General features: G+C 40.4%; 1 protein-coding gene across 5 annotated transcripts in view; it reads right to left on the minus strand.

Moving 5' to 3' along the window:
• Positions 1-21,743, minus strand: part of NUP93 (nucleoporin 93) — a gene marked incomplete at its 5' end in the record, with an annotated part of 87,503 nt that extends 65,760 nt beyond the window's left edge. For all 5 annotated transcript variants that reach the window (XM_084257809.1, XM_084257808.1, XM_084257807.1 and 2 more), the window contains 2 exons: positions 14,921-15,038; positions 21,565-21,743. In XM_084257809.1, coding sequence (XP_084113935.1) covers positions 14,921-15,038; positions 21,565-21,743 — 297 coding nt within the window. The remainder of the gene's footprint in view (positions 1-14,920; positions 15,039-21,564) is intronic.
• Positions 21,744-22,126: the final 383 nt, after the last annotated feature.

Genomic DNA, 22,126 nt, shown 5'->3' on the forward strand with positions numbered 1-22,126 from the left:
TATAAATAGATATTTAAAGTTTAAATGTGGTTACTCTGAAGCAAGGTCCATTATATTATTACTATTATTTTAGAAATGTTAAAACCTTAATTTTCATGTAATTGTTTTGCTACACACATTTTTCTACTAATGTCAAGAAAACAAGATAAAGTCAGAAACTGGTAACAAATAATAGTAGTAGTAGTAGTAAATACATCTCAACAAAAAGAAAAGGATTTCTAAAATTATCCAACCCTCAATGATTTAAACAAAGGAAAACTACTTATTTTGTTATCTGGTCAGAATTTCAAACACAAGACATACAATATGCACGTTTCTGAAGTTTTCCCAAGAAGGAATCTCACAAATATATTATAAAGTCGAACGTGAAATTCTTCAAAGCAATAAACGAAATCTGGCGTCAAAATGTAATAAAATTATATTCAAGAATGCAGACCTTGAAATATAGTACAAATAAGCAGAGTATAACTTCTATAAGAAATAACGCATAATGAATTTGAAACAGAAAGCCTGGGGACTCCACACAGGATGTGGGCCCTATATGAAGAGGCAGGAGAGGGGAGAGGAAGGGCCTGCCCATAATCACCCATGACTCTTGGTCCTGACAGACAGCCCAGACTTGGGAGCCAGTGGCCGTGAGCCGGCACAGGAACGCATGCTGCCCTACAGAGCCCTGGTCAGGTCCCCTCTGCTGCACCTTCCTGTTTCTACAAGGAGACAAGAGACTCTGTAATTCTAAAACAATTTTTTGAAAATTAGGCTGACTTAAAAAATCTTTTTCTCCATACCACTCTTTTCTCCACCAGCCTCCAGCAGTGTCACAGGTAGGAATCATTTTAAAAACAATGGTGGGGTTTTATTAATATGCTTTTACCACTAAATCCTCCAGCAAATAACTGGGGAAACCAAAACATTTCCAGTCAATACTCAGGCTTTTCAAGTAGCCAGATGCTCTTGGGTAGACCTAAAACACTGAAAATTTAATAAAGATGGGCACCATGTTTTATCTATTTAGGGTACTTAACAAAGTGTCACACACAGGGTTAAGTATGCAGCATACATTGCTTAATCTGTTGGATGTTAAGAATCATTATCTGGCCCCTCTAGGAAATGTGACTGTTGTCAACCTTTCCAACGGTGGTGCTTCTCGGCAAATTTACATTTAGAATTTAGCCTGCTGTGTTTCTGTGAAGCTACTGAATATTATTAGAACTTAATCTGGTGAAACACCCCATTAGGTTATCTACATATGATCTCTAAAATCAAGAAGTAAATAATTCCAGTGGAAACCATACTGAAATTGCAGTCAAAAGAACTGGGTTTTAAGTAAGTAACCCTACACAAATCATTCATCTAATGCCTCAGTTTCCTCATCTACAAAATGGGAAAGTGCCACAAGACCTATATGAAGTACGAATAGTATATATTCAACGGCCTATACAACAAGATTATTCTTCAGAGCAAAGAGAAGCCATTTCAAAGGCTTTCTAAAACACAGGCTGCACATTTTAATACATTTTTTCAAATATGCAGACTGATTTAGACATTTCCAAGGAAATACTTATTCTGCTCTCTGCTTTTTCTCATGGCATCTGTTGTTACTAGCAGCTCAGAAAAAGTAAAATCTAATGTCATTAACGGTAGACCCCAGGTCTCCCGAGCTCATTGATGGGGAGGGAGGTAGAGAGAATAGCAAATGAAAAGGTAAAGAGAGACAATGAAAATGAGAGGAGCTAAAGAGAAAGAGAAAATGAGGTTAGTGAATAAAAACAACAAGTCCATCTTTCATCTCTTCTGGCTCCCACTGATGGCAGACGGTGTATTTAATCTGCTGAGAGACCAGATTTAAGGCCTCCCTTTGGCATAGTCCATCCATGAATTATTAACATTTGCAGGAGCAATAGCACATCCGCTCACAGCGATCAGAGAGGATAATGATGATTAACCAAGATGGGATTATTAATCCCCCCACTTCCTTTCCTCTGTCTCTCTCTTTTCTTCACTCCCCTGTGGGCTCTGACTGCTTTTTAGGCAGCGTATTTTCAGCTACAGCCTCAGTATCAGATTCAATACCACCACAGTGGAAAAAAATAATCAATGACCAATTATAAATCATAAGTTTTTAACATCTGAGACTACTATGTCCTTGATGGAACAAAGATAAAAACAAGGGTAATTACAAGATAAATACACTGCTTTACAGTTTGGTTAGTGAAAGGTCAGCATTGGTCCACAAATGAATTAAGCTTAAAGGTTGGTAAGATGCCTAGAAAAACAGGTTTTACCTACACTATACTTCTATCAATATGATCACTTAACCAGGTGAACCAAGATACTCCCCTAGTTCACAAACTAGGGGGTTTGTTAAAACACAGGTTCTGAGCCCCACCTACTAAGATTCAGTAGTCCTGGGGTGGTGCCTGAGCATATTTACAGTGAGGTCAATGATGCTGGTCTGGGCATCACTCACTGGAATCACTAGCCAAGAGGCTTCTTTCCAGTCACCAAAGGCATTCAGGTCATGAGTAGAATGGGGCAGAAAATCAAAACCAACCTGAGACAGAAAGCCAGTACAAAAGATAGAGGCAAGATGAAAAACCTAGACACCTAAAGGGCTCTGCAACATGTCTGCTGCTCCAAAAAAACCCCTAACCCCTGACACTCCCCTAGTCCCCCAAAATGAAATAGGATGCATAATCAACAATGGGAAAGAGCACGAAGGAAGTTGGGCACTAGATTAATTTACAACTTTGTTCCTAAAATATGAGAAACACAATCAAATAGACCCCTTCCCCTGGTCATTCTCCCCCATCAAGCCCTCTATGTAGAATTTGGCTTTAATGTATAATAACTCCTCAAAAGACAAATAAGTTTCAACAGCCTCACTCCAAACCCCAGTTGCTATAAACAGAAAACTTTTAAGACCCTCAATATCAAATTAGCACCAAGAAAACCAAACCAGTCTCTCCACTGGGCCAAGTGCAACGGCACACCCAGACTGTGCTCATTCTCCATTCAAGAGACAGCCTGGGCGGGTGGGTACATGCTGCCAGGCGGCAGGAGCCAATCTCACAGCCACCATCTCACAGCTAACAGTGACAGGAAGAAAAGAAACATATATTCCCATCAGCAGCAACTACTCCAGATGACAGCCAGCCATAAAACTCAATACTCCCCAAAGGGTGGCTGTTCTGACAACTTCGAGGGGCCATACAACAGTCAAGGAAGTACAATATGGCGTCATTTCCCAATTCTCTGAATGATACAAGCCTTACTTTCTATAATTAGGGGAAAAGTGAATTTTCCCTTATGAAGTCATGCAGTCCTCATTAACACAGTCAAAATCTCTACTTTCATGTTTCTTTGTCATCTTTCCATCAGTGCTCACTCAAGAGGTGAGGGTTCAACCTCTATTCTAGTCAAAAGATACCCAGGTTGTAAAAGAGGATAACAGTCTCTTGCAACCAATTATTACTTCTCCTCCCACTCTCTGAGCCCGGCTCCCTCTGTAATCAGGACACATGACACTGTACCCGTGCCTCGGCCAGATTCTCATTTCAGCTCCACACTAGGAGAATGGCACATGGCAAATGCTGAGAGCACTTAAATGGGAGTGTTTAATGGTGGCCTACTGTGAAATGCTCACCGCCTCACCTTTTCAGTTCCCTGCATGGTCTTCTCTTCTGATTCTGTCCTGTTGTTTGTCTTCATTTAAAAGGGCCACTTAGTACAAAGGGCACTAATTTACATGACTTCATGTCAACTCCTCACTTTCATGCTATCTCCTGAAAATGAATAATTTTGCTCTAGAGAAATTATTTTCTTTATTCTGGAGTACAAACACAAAGTTGAGGGCCTTGTATGTATCTTTAAAAACCAAACATACATAATACCCTTAGACAGCCAAATCTTATTATAAGATGCAAGATTTCCACATTCCGGCACACTGCCAGGGCTTAATGGCCAGTCAGACGCTAAGTAAGGAAATGGGTCTGCATTAAACCTACAAATAAGTCAACAATCAATAGTTTAGGATTACAGTAAAAATTTGATGTGCCCTTTAAATTGCTTTAAGCATCATCCTTCTAGCTCAAGTTTGGCTTCAGAAGCAAAACAAAACAAAGATGATCAAGCAAGAAGCTGAACACAATCTACTTTCACAAGCATAAAGCCTTGGTATTTCAAAACTAAAAGCTGCTCCAGAATTTCACAGAAATCCTTTACAGTGTACCTGTAGGGCAGCAAACCTGAGAAATAATAGGCTGTGCTTTAGATAGTAAATTACACTGACAGCTCAGCAAGCAGAAAACTATGGGAAAAAAGTAAGCACCTGGAGATAAATGGTGAAGTAGGTTTGGCCTTCCTGCAAAATTCATCTCCCCTCCTCCCCACCAAAAACTAGCAGGAGTTTGTATCAAGTATGTCCTAGCTTCTCCCTCAATCAACTTTAGTTTACTACTACAATTATATTAGTAAGAGTAATGCCCACCAAATCGATTCAAAAGCTGGCACATCGTTCTCTGGCACGATGGGTTTTCTACTCTTTATTTTGCTCTAAATGAGCAATCAATTATGTATGTCTATTTCACACTTCCACTACTTTGCTCATTCAAATACATCTCCTGGAAATTCACCCCTTTCCCAAAAACAGTCTTGGTCTACAACTGAAATTTAAAACCTGTGGGATTAAGGGCTCAGTGCTGAGCTCAAACCAACAGGAAGAGTTGTAGGAAGGCACCCCTAGCCTCTGCAGGCCTTGGGTTCCTCATCAGTGAAATGGGGTTAATGATAATAGGATCTGTCTGAGAGGGTTACAGGAAAGAGTGAATGAGGAAACCCAGAAAATTGCTTAGTACAGGTTCTGGACATAATAAATGTTCAACAAACATTAGCTTTGCCTCCCTGATTTTTAGAAGGGTAAAACATAAGACAGGAGTTCAAACTTACCACGTTGTAGGACAATTAAGCTAAACAAAAAAGAAAAAAAAGGAAGCAAGCTAAGGAAGAGAAGGAAGGGAGCAGAAAGAAAAGAGGGGAGGAAAAAAACACAACTATTCAAATTAGTGCTCCTGAAAGTACTGTTGGAGGAAGGCCAGTCTGCAAAAGGCTTATTCTCAGTCTGCAGAAAATAAGGACAAAAACTGAGAATAAGCATTTAGAAATGTTTGTAGCAATCTGGGCCTCCCTGGTGGCACAGGGGTTAAGTCTCAGCACTGCGAAGCTATCGCCCGCCACTGAGGCATGACTTCGATCCCAGCCAGGGAGCTGACCCACATGGCACAGCAGACCTCTCCTGTCTCCCCGCTGCTCCCCTCAGCAGTGCATTTTAGTAGATCTGCCTGTTCTGTTCCCCACTCTGTCTCTGGTGAATCCTCTCACCTCTGCCCTATACCCCAGCAGTTCTTGTATGCATAAATAAATAAAATAATTTTTTTAAAGAAATGTTTTTAGCAATCTGAAAGTAATTTTATGTTTACTGAGTCTAATAAAAAAAAAAACTAGAGCACAGATTTTGCATGGTTTTAATTTTTTTCTAATTCATTTTTACTGTATTTTATCAAAGCATCTCTCAGTCTGAGACAAATTGGGAGACAAAAAAACAACTTGTTTGAGAAGCACTGATTCAATAAGCACCCTTTGAATGAACACCACCCGCCTATAATTCCCCTTCAACAACTGAGATGTTGACATCTGGAGTCTCAGAGAGAATAAGGGGCTACTGCGAAGGACCATACTTTCAAGGATCCAGAAGACCCTACACATTTAGAGACTGGTACTGCTGAAATGGACTGATAGGTATTGTGGATAAGAGAGAACCTAAAAGAGAGGAGAAAGTACTACCAGACAATGTCACACTGGAGTATTTTGCTATCTTGAACAAATCAAGCACACAGAAAGCTTTCAATGACTGTTTTTACCTGTCCCTAAGCTTTTTAAACTATAGAAAAAAAATTTTTTTTTAAATAAAAGGGAGTGGAGGAAACTTTCCCTCTTATCCTTTGCTCACAACTTTCAAAAAATTCACCAAATCAGATAGTAATAAAAATCAGCCAGTAAATCCACTCCCATTTTACAGTCTGCTGACCTAATCCTCCCGTTTTGTAAATTAATCAAATAACCCAGTTCTAGTTGTGTGTTTTTTAATAAGACCAGGCATTTTCTGTACAATTTCTTGGAAGCTGTGTCACGCCCAGCCCTGCTCAGCAGATTCTGCTGCAGTGCTTCGAGCGCTGCGGTTTTCTGAAAAGCACAGGCAGGATTTTGCTGATGGCATCTCAGCCTCACAGCCACTCCATGGCGAGAAGCAAGGACTTGCCCTTCTGTCCTCCAGGATAATTAAAGTGGCATGTGCACGGCTGCTGATCTTTAGTTTTACAGACCAGGGGCTGTCAGACCTAAGACCTTAGTCTCAGCTCAGCTGCCAGCTACCTAAGAAGCTTGGGGGACTCACTCAACCTTTCCATATCCGAAGTGCAAATGGAAGCCAACCATTTGTGCAAAGGGAAATGCTTTGAAAGAAAGAAACACACACACTGGTTCTGAGAGCTCTGCACACACACAAAAATTTAAGCACAGGTCTTAGTGACCTCAGACCTTAAAGAATATTGCCATTCTACCCCTCTCCCCAGTTTCTTTTCTGGGTCCCCAACAAACAAAAAAAAAAAAAAAAAAAAGAAAAGCAAAACCAAGAGTTATCCCTAATTGAGCCCCTCTCTCAGTTTCTTCAAATTGTATTTGTAGAGGAGGTAGCAGGATCCAGGGTGCCAGGTTGTGCTAATTGAGGAACCATACTTTGCAATCACCACCAGGCGAAGGAGCCACATCAGGCTGCAGGTCTGAAAAGCTTCAGATCAAACATGCCAAAAATTAGAAATAAGAGATCCCAAGGCACAATGGCAGCACATCAAAGTGGCCCATCGGGTAAAGGGCTGCCATCTGAGAATGATGGACAGTCCACAGTAATGCATTCAATATCTGATGAGGTTTTAACGTTCATCGAAATCACTCCACTCCAATTATCAAATAGTTCAGCAGATAAAAAGACGTGCCCACTTCTGGTTCCTGACACCAAGCAATTTAGAGACACAAGACCAAAGATGATAATATACATTCCCCATCTCAGAGCACAAGGGCATCAATACATATTGGCAGGTTAAGAGAGGTTCGTGAGGGAGGGTGGGAAGGAGGGGCGACTCAACTCCAGTTCAAAGGTGCAAAGGTCTGGCCCATTTTGAAGTGTTCTATTAAATTGTTAGATAAATATTTTAGCCCTGGCTTCTTCCAAAATACTCTTTACAGAATCCTTCCAACTTCTTTCTTCTTTAAGTTGGTAATTGATATTCCCTTGCTCACTACAGGATGTAAGAAACCTCTGGGAAGACAAAAAAGCCTGTCATTTCCTGCTTGCTCAGAATGCATTCAGCATCCATTTACTTGCTTGTCTGAAAGCCCTGCATTCAGGAGTAAGTGTGAATGGGTAAGTAAAAAGGCTGAAATTTTATATCCTTGGCTCACATGAAAGCAGTTTTTCACATTTCCCAGAGACAATGCCTTTAACACCCATTTTTATTCCAAAGTTACCATTTTTAATTCCATTCACAGGACATTTAATGTACTTGTATATTTTGCCACTGGAACACAATGCCTACCTTTTCCCTTATCACCGATAGGCAGAAAAATTAAATCATTTCAGTACTTACCAGAGCAATCAGCATTAGACTACCTAATTATAAACACAAAACGGGATGGCACATTAACCTGCCTCTGTGAAGACACTATTTTTCTTTGTACCTGTTTATTGGTTTTCACCAGCTCTGAGATTTACATTGAGTCAGGGCTTAATGACAAGGAACAAAAAAATATGTTTACTGAGTGTGGGTGAGATGGAATCGCCGTATTCATACAAGAGACAAAGCCTGGCACCACTACTGCCCTGAACAAGAATCAGGGCAGTGAGATGTGTGTCTTTCCACATACAGTTCAGCTACAACAAATGAATCTTGGCCTAAGATGTACCTCGTGTTCCAGGAAAGGGTTTCTGGATCCAGTAAGAATTGGATCATTTGCTAGTGAACCCAAGAACATTAACTATAAGTTATTTTAAGTCCAGGATAGTCAGTATGATAAGCTGAGAAGGGACCAGAGTCAAATATTCACTAACGTTCTCTAAAAACTCACAAGAAAAGTTGCCATGAACTTCCTGTTGACTCTTAGGGGCAATAAAAGAGGTCAATAAAAAATGCTTAACCAAAAACCCTCATACTGTTATGATGGGCCCAAGGTCTCTTATATTTTCATTGTATGTGAAAACAGTTAAAGCAGTTTGACTCCTATCAGTTCAAAATCTCTAATCATCCAATTTAGGTTAGATCACAAAAGTTTGTTCAAGCACATTAAGAGCAGGAACAACAGAAAGGTAGCTATGTTTTGCCTACTTAAACTGTATCTCAGAATTGTTACACAAATCAACACACAAATAGATGGAACGCTTAAGAATGAACCTCCTCTCTTCCTTAAATTTTCTAAAGCAGCTCTGGTAAGACCTCTCCTTGGTACTTATACTTAGCAGTTTCAATTTCTGGAAAAAGATGAAAATAACAGAAAGAAAAAGAAAAATACCGGATGGTCTCACTCATAGCAGGAATCTAGAAAACTTAAATAAGGGACCAGAAAAATGAATAACTATAAGAAAGTGAAAATCAAAATCAACAAACAACTATGAACCAGAGATACTCTATGGGGGACGGGAGGGGAGGATTTGGGGTCAAAATAAGGGGGTTACAATTGTATGGGGAATACAAAAATAAAATTTATATATATAAAAAAATAACAACTGCATTTCTTTAAAGATACTCCCAGAATTAAGACTCTGTTCAGCCATTCAGGCTGTACTTCACTTCAACTGAAGTGAAAGCTTAATGGGAACTACAGGGAAAGCTTAATGCATTTTTCCTCAATATTAATAGTTTGCAGTAATATTCCTGAAGAGCTGCTATTAGCACACTAATCATTCCAGGCAAGCCTGACCCTCTTTCCAACAAACTGCCACAGAATTTCTGGAACCAATTCCCTATCAACAACTTGCCAGTACTACAAACACACAATTAGCAAGGAATATAACTAGTTTTCCTCTTAGCTATTACATATAGCTCCATTTAAGCAGCAGTATCTTAAGTCTGAAGGTATAAAATTAAAAGATAAACCATGAAAATAACAATTTAGGTGAGATGGGGTTACGCCACCAGTGATTCATTTTTATACTTACCAAAGTCATTTCATTTTTTTCTCCAATTATTTAAAAGATAAGCTAAGAGTGGTCTTAACATACTCTACATTTCCAAGGACAGAAAAAGGAAATAATGGATATTTTATAAGCACTACAGTGTCATAAGCAAAATAAGTTTTTAACAAGTCAACTATTATTGCACTACTACTGTTATATGTGACAGATCAGTTTCCAGCTCTAATTTTCTTAGTTCTATTTTCCTCTGGTTAAGGCTTCCTTTTTCTCTTTATTGTATTAGCACAGATCTTCATCTGGTAATTTAGGTAGATTATGAAGATCTTCATAGTAGAGGGTTGTTTGGTTTTTTTGTTATAAGGGGCTGCATTTTCACTTATCTAAGATTTGAATTGGCTACAAGTTAATTCCAGCAACACATCTAAATTTGTTTACTTTGTGGGAGAACATTCAGAATGTCATATTGGTTTTCTTTCCTAAACAGTAAAACCAAATACTACATTTGGAGAGTGGGGAAGAGATATTTGAGAAGATTATGAAAGAGGTAGTATCAACAGTTTTGGACATTTCAGTGGTGCTAATCTTGGCTAAAGAAAAGCAGTAAGCTGGTGGGGCAGACCTCTCCTGTCTCGCCCGCTGCTCCCCTCAGCAGTGTAATTTGGCCCTTCTGCCTGTTCTGCTCCCTGCTCTGTCTCTGGTGAATTCTCTTGCCCTCCCACGCCTCTGGCCTGTACCCCAGTGCTTGCATAAATAAATAAATCTTCAAAAAAAAAAAATGCAATTGAAAAAAAAATCAGTAAGTAGAGCCTCCCTGGTGGCACAGGAGTTAAAGCCTCAGAGATATCACCAGCCACTGCAGCATGAGTTGGACTGCCTGCCAGGGAGCTGACCTACATGGCATGGCAGACTTCTCCTGTCTCGTTGGCTGCTGCCCTCAGCAGTGTATTTCAGTAAATCTGCCTCTTCTGTTCCCCATTCTGTCTCTAGTGAATCCTCTTACTCCTATACCTCTGGCCCACACCCCAGTTCTTGTATGCATAAAGAAGTAAAAGAGAAAAGGAAAAGAGGAGGGGAGGGGAAGGGAGGGCAGAGCAAAGCAAAAGCAAAGCAAAAGCAAAGCAGTAAGTGAAGGTTTAAGAGAAAACAGAAAAGGTTTTGGTACCTGGTTGGCTAAAATAGAAATATACACCCACCCACATAGATATACACACACACTGGCTCCTTCTACTACAAGAAATTATCACAATTTCATCCTACCTGTATAGTTAGTTACCTTTAAAACTAGGTATTCAATATTTTAAAAAAGGAAACAATTTTTTTTTTTTTAATTGAAAAACAGCTCTACAGAAATCTCACAAGCACATTACAGAATGTTAACCTGTTTGGAGAGTAACCACTACCAAGCTGTGAAATCAGACGTGGGTAGCCAGCCTCACTTCCCAAAGGCCAGAAAAAGAATGGTGAGGATAAGATCAGGTACTTGGTTCAGGTTTGCAGTTATTGGAACAACTAGCAATGCTTCATGCAACCATGTAACAGGTGTGAAGATGTTTCATTTATTAGTTAAGTTACAGCTTTAAATTTTCTGACACTGTAAGTGTAGTAAGTTGAAGTGTGTCCACCCAAAAGAGATATGTCCAAGTTCTAACTTCTAGTCCCTATGACTGTGACTTTTACTTGGAAATAGGGTCTTTGCAAGGTAAAGGTAATTAAGGATCTCGAGATGAGATCATCCGAGAGGATGCAGGGTGGGCCATAAAACCAATGTCTGGTATCCTGATTAAAGAAAGGAAAGGTACACCTGACGTACACCTGTGAAGATGTAGGCAGACACTGTGAAGATGTAGGCAGACACTGGAGCTAAGCAGCTACAAACCAAAGAATGCCAGGACCCACCAGCAACTGGAAAAGGATTCTCCACTAGAGCCAAACTTAACCTCCTTTTTCAAAGTTCTGGCCTTTAGTGCTGTAAGGGAATATAGTTCTAATATTTTAGGCCACTAATTTTGTGGTAATTTGTTGTAGTAACCCTAGAAATCTAATATGAATTTATAAATAATAATATTATTGCCAAACCTATTGTATTTGATTCCTAGACCTGCCACAACAAATTATTACAGCCAAGTGCTGAGAAATTGCAGCTCCCATTTTTATGGCCAACTCAGACTATTTCTGCACAGTCTTCTTGGTATGTACATGTCATCTAGTGAAAGAAAGCCCAGAATATAACTGACTTGAATAAATTTGTACTTTATTACTACATTGCATGTTATCAATATACATTAGGCCTGTTCAGATCAAAAAACTATATTGTCAATAAAGGTGTTACAATAGCTGAAAAAATGTCCATCAAAAAGCATATCTGATGTTTCTAAAAACAAATAACTGAAAATGTCCAAGTTTACTTTTCTTGAGTAACCAACATATCATGAGAACAAGAGTAGGACTGACTACTCCATGCTAAGGGCAAAAGTTGCCTTGGCTCTTAATATTTGACTAAACAGAAAATCAAATAATAACATGATTCTACAGTATGCAGGGGATGTTTAAGTATAGGTCAAGTGAGCCATACAGCATAACTTAAAACTTCCAACCCTATCAATAACTAGAGTCATCTCAGATCAAGCCAAAGCCCCAGCCCTTTAAAAGTTAAGCTTTGCTTTGGAAACAACCCAAATGCCCAAAAATAGATGACTGGATCAAGAAGATGTGGTACATATACACCATGGAATATTACTCAGCATTCAAAAAAGATAAACACATGCAATTTGCAGCAACATGGATGGCACTGGAAGGGATCATGCTCAGCGAAATAAGCCAGAAAGAAAAAGGAAAATACCGGATGGTCTCACTCATAGCAGGAATCTAGAAAACTTAAATAAGGGACCAGGAAAATGAATAACTATAAGAAAGTGAAAATCAAAATCCACAAACAACTATGAACCAGAGACACTCTATGAGGGGTGGGGGGCGGGGATGGGAGGGATTGGGGTCAAAATAAGGGGGTTGCAATTGTATGGGGAATATAAAAATAAAATTTATTAAAAAAAAAAAAAGTTAAGCTTTGTGGGGCCTCCCCAGTGGTGCATCGGGTTGAGTGCAGCGCTGTGAAGTGGTCCACAGTGCCTGTTCGATTGCCAGCCAGCAGCAGAAGTCTCTGCAGCGCAGGTTCAATTCCCGGCCAGCTAGGGAAATTCCCACATGGCACGGCAGACCTCTCACTGCTCCTCTCAGTTTCAGTCCTTCTGCCTGTTCTGCTCTCTGCTCTGTCTCTGGTGAATTCTCTGTACCCCAGTGCTTGGACAGATATATAAATCTTTAAAAAACTACGAAAGGAAACCAAATTATTAAAAAAAAAAAAAAAGTTAAGCTTTGTCCTTTTAGCCTTTGTGGGCAAGAAGAAGTTATAGAGGATTCCTTTTAAAACTATTAAGTGGGCCTCCCTGGTGGCACATGGGGTTAAAGTCTCAGTGCTATCAAACTATTGCCAGCCACTGAATTTGGTCCCCAGCCTGGGAGCTGACCCACATGGTGCAGCAGACCACCTCTCGTATCTGCTCCCCTCAGCAATGTATTTCAGTGGATACGCCTGTTCTGCTCCCCATTCTGTCTCTGGTGAATCCTCTCACCTCCCGCACCTCTGGCCTATACCCCAGTTCTTATATTCATAAATAAATTAAATAAATTTATAAAAATCTTAAAAAAAAAATAAAACTATTAAAGTCCTAAATCTTTACTTCAGGTCCAGATGACCAATTCATCAAAAGTCATCTTGGATTGACCACTTTGCATTTCTGAAGCTATTTCAGAAAAACACATCTGAGGGGCAAAATTTTAAAATGGAAGCATCCTTTCCCTCAAAGTTCAAAGATTTCCCAGTGATACAGGACTAAAAACATAACTCAGGTTCATTCCAAATTAGGAAGCTCTCTTTGATGTGACTGAGCAAGTATTGCTAAGAAACCATCTAATGGGGGTGTTGCAGAGTGTTCCTGCATTGAGCAGAAGGTTAGAATAGATGATCACTATGACTCAATGCATTTACAGACTTGTCATTAATACCACAAAGCAAAACTGGAGTACCACATGAGTGGAAATTTATGAAGTATATCACTAAATGTTGCTGAGGATCTCAAATATGACAAAGAAAATTTAAAGAGCAGATAATTTTTAAAATAAACTTCTTTGGCATTTTAAACATTAAAAATGCTCAAACTGGGCCTCCCTGGTGGTGCAAGGGGTTAAGCACAGCAGTGTAAAGATGACCAAGGCCTCTGCAGCACGAGTTCGATTCCCCAGACAGCCAGGGAGCTACCCACATGGCACAGCAGACCTCTCCTGTCTCACCCACTGCTCCCCTCAGCAGTGTATTTCAGTCAGTCTGCCTGTTCTGCTCCCTGCTCTGTCTCTGGTGAACCCCAGTTCTTAAAAACATAAATAAATAAAAATCTTTAAAAAAAAAGTAAAACACTCAAACTTCAGACTTCAACAAGGGCCATTTCTTTCCACACTGCTAGGGAGTATATGGTGATTACTCAAATTAATTGTACTCTATCCCATTCACCCATTTCATTCCTGTTAAAAGTTTTTGTTTATAGAAAGCATCAAGCAGTTGAAACAGAAGGGGGGTGAGGGAACAGCTAAAACTAAAAGCATGAAACTGGAAAAGCTGAATTTCCACGGTCTGGAATACATCAGTAACAGAAAATAATGAGTATCTAGTTATTTAACTCTCAACTTAAAAGTACAGGATATTAGGTTTCTGATTTGGAATAAATGCAGAATTGGGGCCATTAGAGGGGTTAAAATAGTTTTGGGGAAGGATCGCAGAGAGTATTAACTTAAATTGATACTCAAATACCCAAATAATAACATAATAATAACCCATTTGTACTAAGATTTGCCTTTGGAGGAGCTTTATCCTTTCATTTCAGGATAAAACAAAAATAAAAATGGCATGCCACTGTCCCTTCCCTCTAACTCAAATGCAGAGTTACAATTCCTCAAAATTAAACAGACCACAAGTTTTGTCCTTAATAATTCTGCTGCATGAATGAGTGTGCACGTGCGCGCGCATGCGCGCGCGCGCGCACACACACACACACACACACACACACACAGAGTTCTGATTAGATTAAAATAGCAATCAATTGTGCCAGTGGCATGTTAGGTTAAATGAGACTGCAGTGCTCTATTAGACCATTTCCTGGTGCCACTGATGCAGCCAAATACTTCTTAGAATCAATGAGTAGGTTTCAGGAAATAGTACTCTACCTCTGTGCCAACCAATACAGGCAAGATGTAGAAAAGAAATGTGGAAGAAGAATAGTAAGATTATTTGCGTTCCAGCAGAGAAAGCAAGAGAAATGTAGAACTAATGTCTGTGCTTTGGACCAAGGAAGGAAAAGAAATCTATTCTCATATTTATAATCATCTAAAAAGTGCAGGTCGGAATTGCTTTCTTAAACTTAGCCTCATGCAACATTCTGAAAATAACCCAATGTTCCCCACTATACCTTTAAACCTGAGTCTCTCATTCTCTTACTATCTGAGGAAGAAGAAAATTAACAAAGAAATGTGGAATTCCTAAATCAGCCGGTCAACAAAAGACCAGGCCTCTAGCCTGGCTGCAAGCTCTGGGTTCCACCTGTATCAGTCCTGACACTTGGCTGAGCTTACCTGGATGTCTGTATCCTTCACAGGCTCAAGAGGTTCAAAGGTGGTGGCTGCACTCAGACTCTCCAATCTCTGGGAGATGTGGGATATGTCAAGTCCTCGAGAACCAAGGAGAACTGACCTACATGAGGATTCAGGGAAAAGAGACAGAAGAAGGATTAAAACATCTACTATGCTTCTTAATATACTGCAGAGCGCTTTTTTGTGCAAACCTTCATAAATACTGCCCAGATACTTTTATATGGTCATTAATACCCTGTTATGGGATAGAAATAATAGAGCTGGTTTTATTTCTACAGGTGTATCACCTGGAATAAGACATACTATTACATTTCATAGTAAGACACAGAATTCTAATCGGGTCTGAAGTAGTCAGGCCATGACGACAGGCTAGACTGTTCCAAACGCTTTAAAATAAAGAAGCCCATGAGATAGATGCTATTATCAACCCTCATTTCTGGATGGAGGAACTAAGGTCCAAAGTCACAAGGCCAGGAAGTGTCAATGCCAGGTCATCAGCTCGAGAACAAATTCTTAGCCACCATCCTGTATTTACAGCCTTTGTAAAGACAGATATAATCACAAAACTTTAGAAGTTTCAGGAGTAACTGTGTCCAAACTTTTAGTTGAGTTTAAACTAGTTTAAATTAAACTTTTAGTTTAGAAGTCCAGAGCAACTGATTTGCAAAGTAAAGTCAAACCAAAATCTAAGGCCAGCTCTCCATGGCATCTTGTCAAAAGCTAACCACCATGTGTAGAACATCTGCCATTTCCCTCTCTGCTATCCAGTTCAATAACAAGAGCCTGTTATCTGACCAACAAATGTTTTTGTAGTGAAACTGGAATGATAAAGCTGGCTTTATTTCTACTCATCTGGGGCAATGTAACAATGAAGAGTCAGGGATAGGAAGCCAAAAAAAAAAAAAAATCACAAATTCTCATTCGTATCTAGAACACTCCCTGGAAGACAGAAACTTAGGAGAATTCGGTTGATTTTTTTATTGTTGCTTTTGGATTATGATTATTCAGTAACAAAAATCCCACTAACAAAGTTTTGCTTTTGTTTTTTTTTTTAAATGGGCACGAAATTACTTTATTTGAAGTAATGGTACAAATGAAAGATTTAAGTAGATGTTTTGGCACAATTCACAGAAAAAGTAAAGGTAACCCCAACATGCATGCACTGCCTTGGTGACCAGAAGTGTCCCCCCTGGCTATGGGAAGGCAGCCGAAGGCTTAGCTTAGCTCTGGTCACTTTCTCGCAGAAAAGAGATCTTCTGCCACGCCAGATTCAGGGGCCTCCATCTTGCACAAGTTGGTTACGTGGTCACCCAATTCTTTGATGGATTTCACTTGTTCATTCAGGTAATGAGTCTCTAGGTGGTCACAAAAATGGGGATTGTTTTTGTCAGTGGCCAGTTTGTACGGGTCCAGTAGTGAGTGATTCACGCTTTTTCCCAAGTGTGATGCACTCTCCACTGCACTCATCCATTCTCCCGGCCAGCATGGTCCTGAAGGGCAAGGCTCGGCCCCCTCCACAGTTGACACTGCTGGCTCACTTTCTTGATGGTGTCCTTTGAAGCATGAGTTTTTAATTTTGATTAAGTTCAATTTATTTATTATTGATTCTGTCACCTGTGCTTTTGGTGTCATACCTAACAAAGCTCTGCCTATGTTTTCTTCTGAGAGCTTTAAAGTTTTACCCCTTTACATTTAGGCCTGTGATCCATGTGGTGTTAACTTGAAGTAGGTTTCCAGGTTCATTCTTTCGCATGTAGATATCCAGCTGTCTCAGCATCACTTTTGGAAAAGAGTATTTCCTCATTAAATGGACTTGGCACTCCTGTTAAAAATCAACTGATCACAGACACATGAGTTTATTTCTGGACTCATAATTCTATTCAATTGATTTATATGTCTTTCCTTATGCCAGTACCACATAGTCTTGGTTACTATAGCTTTGTAGTAAATTGTGAAATTAGAAGTCTGAATCTTCTTCCTTTCTTCTGCTTTTTACAGATTTTGGCCATTCTAAGTCTCCTGCATTTCCATGTGGAATTATGGATCAACTCGTCAATTTCTGCAAAAAGTCAGCTGGTATTCTGATAGGGTTTGCATGGAATCCATTGATCAGTTTGGGGTATATTAACAATAATGTTAAGTCTTCTGATTCATGAACATAGGCAGTTTTTCACCTACTATCTTTTTTTTTCAAAAATTTATTGATTTATGTATACAAGAACTGGGGTACAAGAGGTGTGTGTGGGGGGGTTAAAGGATTCACCGGAGACAGAGTGGGGAACAGAACAAGCAGACTGACTGAAATACACTGCTGAGGGGAGCAGCAGGTGAGTCAGGAGAGGTCTGCTGTGCATGTGGGTAGCTCCCTGGCCGGGGATCCAACTGCAGTGGATAGTGCTGCAGTTGTTGCGGCTAGCTTCATAGGTTGCATCTTAACCCCTAGCATCACCAGGGAGGCCGTCACCTACTATCTTAAATAAATGAGAGAATACTATATGCTCTTCTTCACCTTGCATTTTTTACTTAATAGTATGCCCCGGAATCAAAACTAGAATTAGAATTATATAATTTATATGGTAGTATATATCTTCATTTTTCTCCATATGGATATGCTACTCTTATTCAACCAGTCTCTACTGATGAAATGTTAAGTTGTTTCCAATTTTCGCTACTACGAATATTGCTGCAAAGACAATCCTTGTGCATATATTCTTTTGTACTTTTGCCAGTGCATATCTGGGATAAATCCTCCAAAGTGGAACCACTGGTACATTCACTAGATATTGTCAAAATCTATCCCACAGGCACTATACCTCTGCCAGTGATATGTGAATACACCAGTGCCCAGCAATTTTAAGGAGTACCAAGGTTGAGAACCTTGGTTATTAGAATTATTGGAAGAGAAGATCATATAAGTAGGTGGTGGCTGCAGGAACTGCACAGTGCAATGTGTGTGCAAAAGCCATGATGGGGGAAAGAAACGGAGGACTGATGAAGGAGGTAGGGAATCTCGGGGAGGCATAGTTTTATAGGTAAAGGATATATCAGAAATGCTCCTGCCTTGGTTTCCTTTAGCCAGGCACATTCTCCTGCACAGAAGGCCACAAAGAGGGGACGCATCACTTTGGACACATCACTTTGCCAAGCTTCATTTTTCTTCTCCGTTATATACAGGAAAAAATCCCTTCCTCTCCCACCTCTTAGGCTTGAAGACTTGTCACAAGAACACCTAGGCCAATCCTTTGGAACTGAAAAGTGCCATACAAATGTGGGGGATTCTTACTGACCAAGCTGCATTTGAATTCTGATTCGGTCACTTGATATCTGGCCTTCCTTAATTACAAAATGGAGATAATTACACTTATTTCACGGGGTTATTTTAAGGAGAGAATATATACGTCATGTAAAGTATATAAAACATGGCAGTGCTAGTGAATAGAAAGTACTTAGAAAGATACGTTACAAGTAAAGTGTCATCTGCTGTGTGACGTTGGACAAATAAATGTTTGCATATACTTTGCATGAACATGGAGAAAAGTGTGAAAGACTAAGCACATTAAACCCTGGTTACCTTGGAAGATAAAGTTAGGGAGAGAACATGATTGCTGGCTTTTTCTTTATATCCCTCTACTTTGTTTGCCTTCAGAGTTTGAATGGAAAAATCCACTGAGGCATCTCAGGTGGGAAAAGAGGGGGGGATGCAAGCAATGATGAGCACCCAAGGACTTCACAGACACTGATAATATTATCTAAACTGTGCGATACACACCAGAGTACTCGTTCAGTGTATTATTATTTACAGCAGGAGTCAGCAAACTTACTGGGTAAAAGGCAGACAGTAAATATTTCAGGTTTTGCAGGCAATACAGTCTCTAGCATAACTACTCAACTCTGCTATTGTAGCAAAAAAGCAGCATAGACAATATATAAACAAATATGTGTGGCTGCATTCAATAAAACTTTAACAGGCAGCTCCCTGGATTTGGCTAAGGGGTCGGAGTCTGCCAAACCCTGATTTACACCTTTATATGTGTTATACATATTTTTCTTTATGTGTGAAGAAATTTAACAATTTAAAAATATCAAACACACATGCAAAAAAGCTACCAAGTCTGTTCCCTAAAATGAGAAATCCAACAAAGTATATTTCAAACAGAAGAATTCAGCACAATTCCATCTTAAATCTGCAATCTAATCTTAAAGACAGAATTTTCTTTAAAAATTTATTTCATGTAAGAAAATTTTTCCTACTCAGTTCTCTCTTCTGCCCTCATCCTGTACTAAAATATTCACATCACACTTTATGTCTCTGTCTATTGAGAAGATGGAAAAATACAGTCATTAGTTCTTTGATTTCTTTTTAAGCACCTGCCCCACCCTATTCTTTCAATGTTTCAACTTCCTCCACCCAAAAATAATAAATTTAAGGTAGAAAGAGATGAGGAAGAATGGAAATTTACAAGAAAGAGAGTCTGAATGATAATTGTTACCAAGAAAACATTTTCCCTTTTTTGCTCTTAATAAGCTGTATAGCTGATGCAATTAAATTATAACTATAGCAACTCAGCTGGCATCACAGCCCTTTCACTCCAGCAGCATCTTTGCACACAAGCACAGAGCCTGTATGTTCAAGTCTGGGGGTGACTGAAGGCAACCAGGAGGAGCAGAAAGAAGCCAGCAGGGAGAGCACAGCAGCAGAAATGTCTAAAGGTTGGTTGAGTATTGGGAATAGCGGGGACCAGTTGGTGGCAATTAGCTTCAAGTCCGGATAGCAAAAAAGCCCGTCCAGCCAGTGTTCCTCTGACTTGCCTTAACCAATACCGTCAGAACCAAAATTAACCAATATTTTAAAAAAGTAAAAATCTGTGGTGGCCTGTAGAACAATTTCCACAATATCCTTACTGACTCAGCAGAGCAGCCAAATCTTTCAGCTATTAAGATTAGTTGGGAGAAGGATGCATCCTCATCTCTGTGACATGTATTAAGTATGCAAAACAATGTCCCCACATTAATATCAAGGATCGAAGACTGCAAAGATGACTGACAACGTTCCATACAGAATTTTAGTAGATTTGTTTATTTTTTAAAGATTTATTTTGTTTCTTTATGCATACAAGAAGTGGGGTGTAGGGGCCTCTCTGGTGCCTCAAGGGGTTAAGCATCGCACTATGAAGCAATCTGCAGCCTCTGCAGCACGAGTTCAATCCCCGGCCAGCCAGGGAGCAACCCACATGGCGCAGCAGACCTCTCCTATCGTGCCCACTCTCCCCTCAGCAGTGTATTTCACTCAGTCTGCCTGTTCTGTTCCCTGCTCTGTCTCTGGTGAATACTCTCACACTCCGCATCTCTGGCCTGTACCCCAGCTTTTGTATGTATAAATAAAAATCTTAAACAAAAGAACTGGGGTGTAGATCAGAGGTGCAGGGGTGAGAGGATTCACCAGAGACAGAGTGGGGAACAGACAGGCAGACTGACTGAAATACACTGCTGAGAGGAGCAGCAGGCGAGACAGGCGAGGTCTGCTGCACCACGTGGATAGCACTGAGACTTTAATTCCTGCCACCAGAAGGCCCAGAATTTTAGTAACTTTCGAGAGCCACTAGGGCACAAATAGCAGTTCCCCTCCATTCTCCCATGGCCCTCCTAATAGGGCTAAAGGAGTCAGATTGTTGGGTATGACTCTTGGCTCACTGCTTGCCAACTGTGTGACCTTAAAGAGTCATTTGCCCTCTCTGAGCCTTAGCTGTCCAACTGTAATATGAAGAAAACAGTTCTAATGTTAGTTGGAAGGTTTAAGCAAAATTTTAAGTCCAGCCAAGTTTCTGATGCAAACTAATCAGTAAATCACATTTCTTATGAAAAGTACAAGGCTTCTGTTTCTGCCTCTCCAGATTATAAGCTCCTTAGGGATAAGGGCAATGTCTGATTCAGATTGTAGTCCCAGAGAGGGCCCAGGCCTGGCACAGTGGAGACCCCAAGCACATGTTTGTGGAATCAACAGCTCAATTGATGCTGGGGGGCAGCAGCTGCCACGGGTCGCAGAGCTGGTCAGCACTTTTCTCCAGCTGCACGCTCTTGGGGCTCACCCATTTTCCTGCTCTACAATCAACTGGCAGGCACTGCATTTCCAAGGCCTTTCAGAAGCAGCCTCTGGGGTCACTGGCAATAAGCAGACAGAAGCACTCCTCATTTGGATGGCCAGCTTCTCGTCAGTGCTCATTAATGTCATCCAAATGATCTTAAAACTTTGCTCAGTGCTGAACACTCTCTGGCTTTGAAGGGAACACCTATCTGCGTGGCCTCCATTTACTAATCTACTTATGAGAGGAATTTAAAACCCAACAGTCAGTGAACCCAACCAGGAATGACTGTGACAAAGCTCTTCTGCCCCACCCTGATCTCTGTCTGTGGTATGGGCTCATACTTTGATCAGACAAAGGCTGGAAAACTCAAGAATCAGGGAAATAAGGCGAGGCTGCAGATCCATTCACAAACCTCTGAGTTCCCGAGAATCTGGTTTGTGTCTGTCATTTATAGAACTGCACCCAAATTCAAGGCAGGAAAGAAGAAACAGATCCTGCCCCTGAGCCACCCAGTACCGGTGCTGCCTCCCCACCAGTACTCACGCCTTGACATCTGCTGTCTCCTGGGATGTGCGCGTGAGGGTACGGGAACGCAGGCGCTCTCCCGCCTGCTGGATCTCCTGTAGGTTCCGTTCCACATGGGGAAGCTCTGAGATGCCCTCAGTCTCAGCAGCAAGCTGTTCAGCCTGCTGAAGAAGCTCGCCAAACCCCTCAGTATCCATTGGAGATGCAGAACCTAGACGGGAAGAAAAAAGAAGAAATCTAAATCATGGGAAAGACAGGCTTCAAACACTGCCTGAATCTGTTATAAGCTGAAGGAAACACTAGGACTTTTTGTAAACAGACATGAAGACAGCTCATCAACAAGCAGGATTTGTTCCTGAACATAGCCCAAGAACAGGCCTGACAGAGAAAATGAATCAGACTGTTTAAAAAAAAAAAAAAAAAGATTTCTGTGCATATGGACAGCCCCTAGATTGATTGCTGCCACCAGAACAAATGCAAAGATATTAAGCCACAGACCAGGACTCCTGCCTCCTTCCACCAACTCAAGACAGACAAGGAAATAGAGCTATGCTGGCAACCTCTGGGAGAACAAAAGAAC

This window comes from Talpa europaea (genome assembly GCF_964194135.1).
Source record: "Talpa europaea genome assembly, chromosome: 16".
Taxonomy (NCBI): domain Eukaryota; kingdom Metazoa; phylum Chordata; class Mammalia; order Eulipotyphla; family Talpidae; genus Talpa; species Talpa europaea.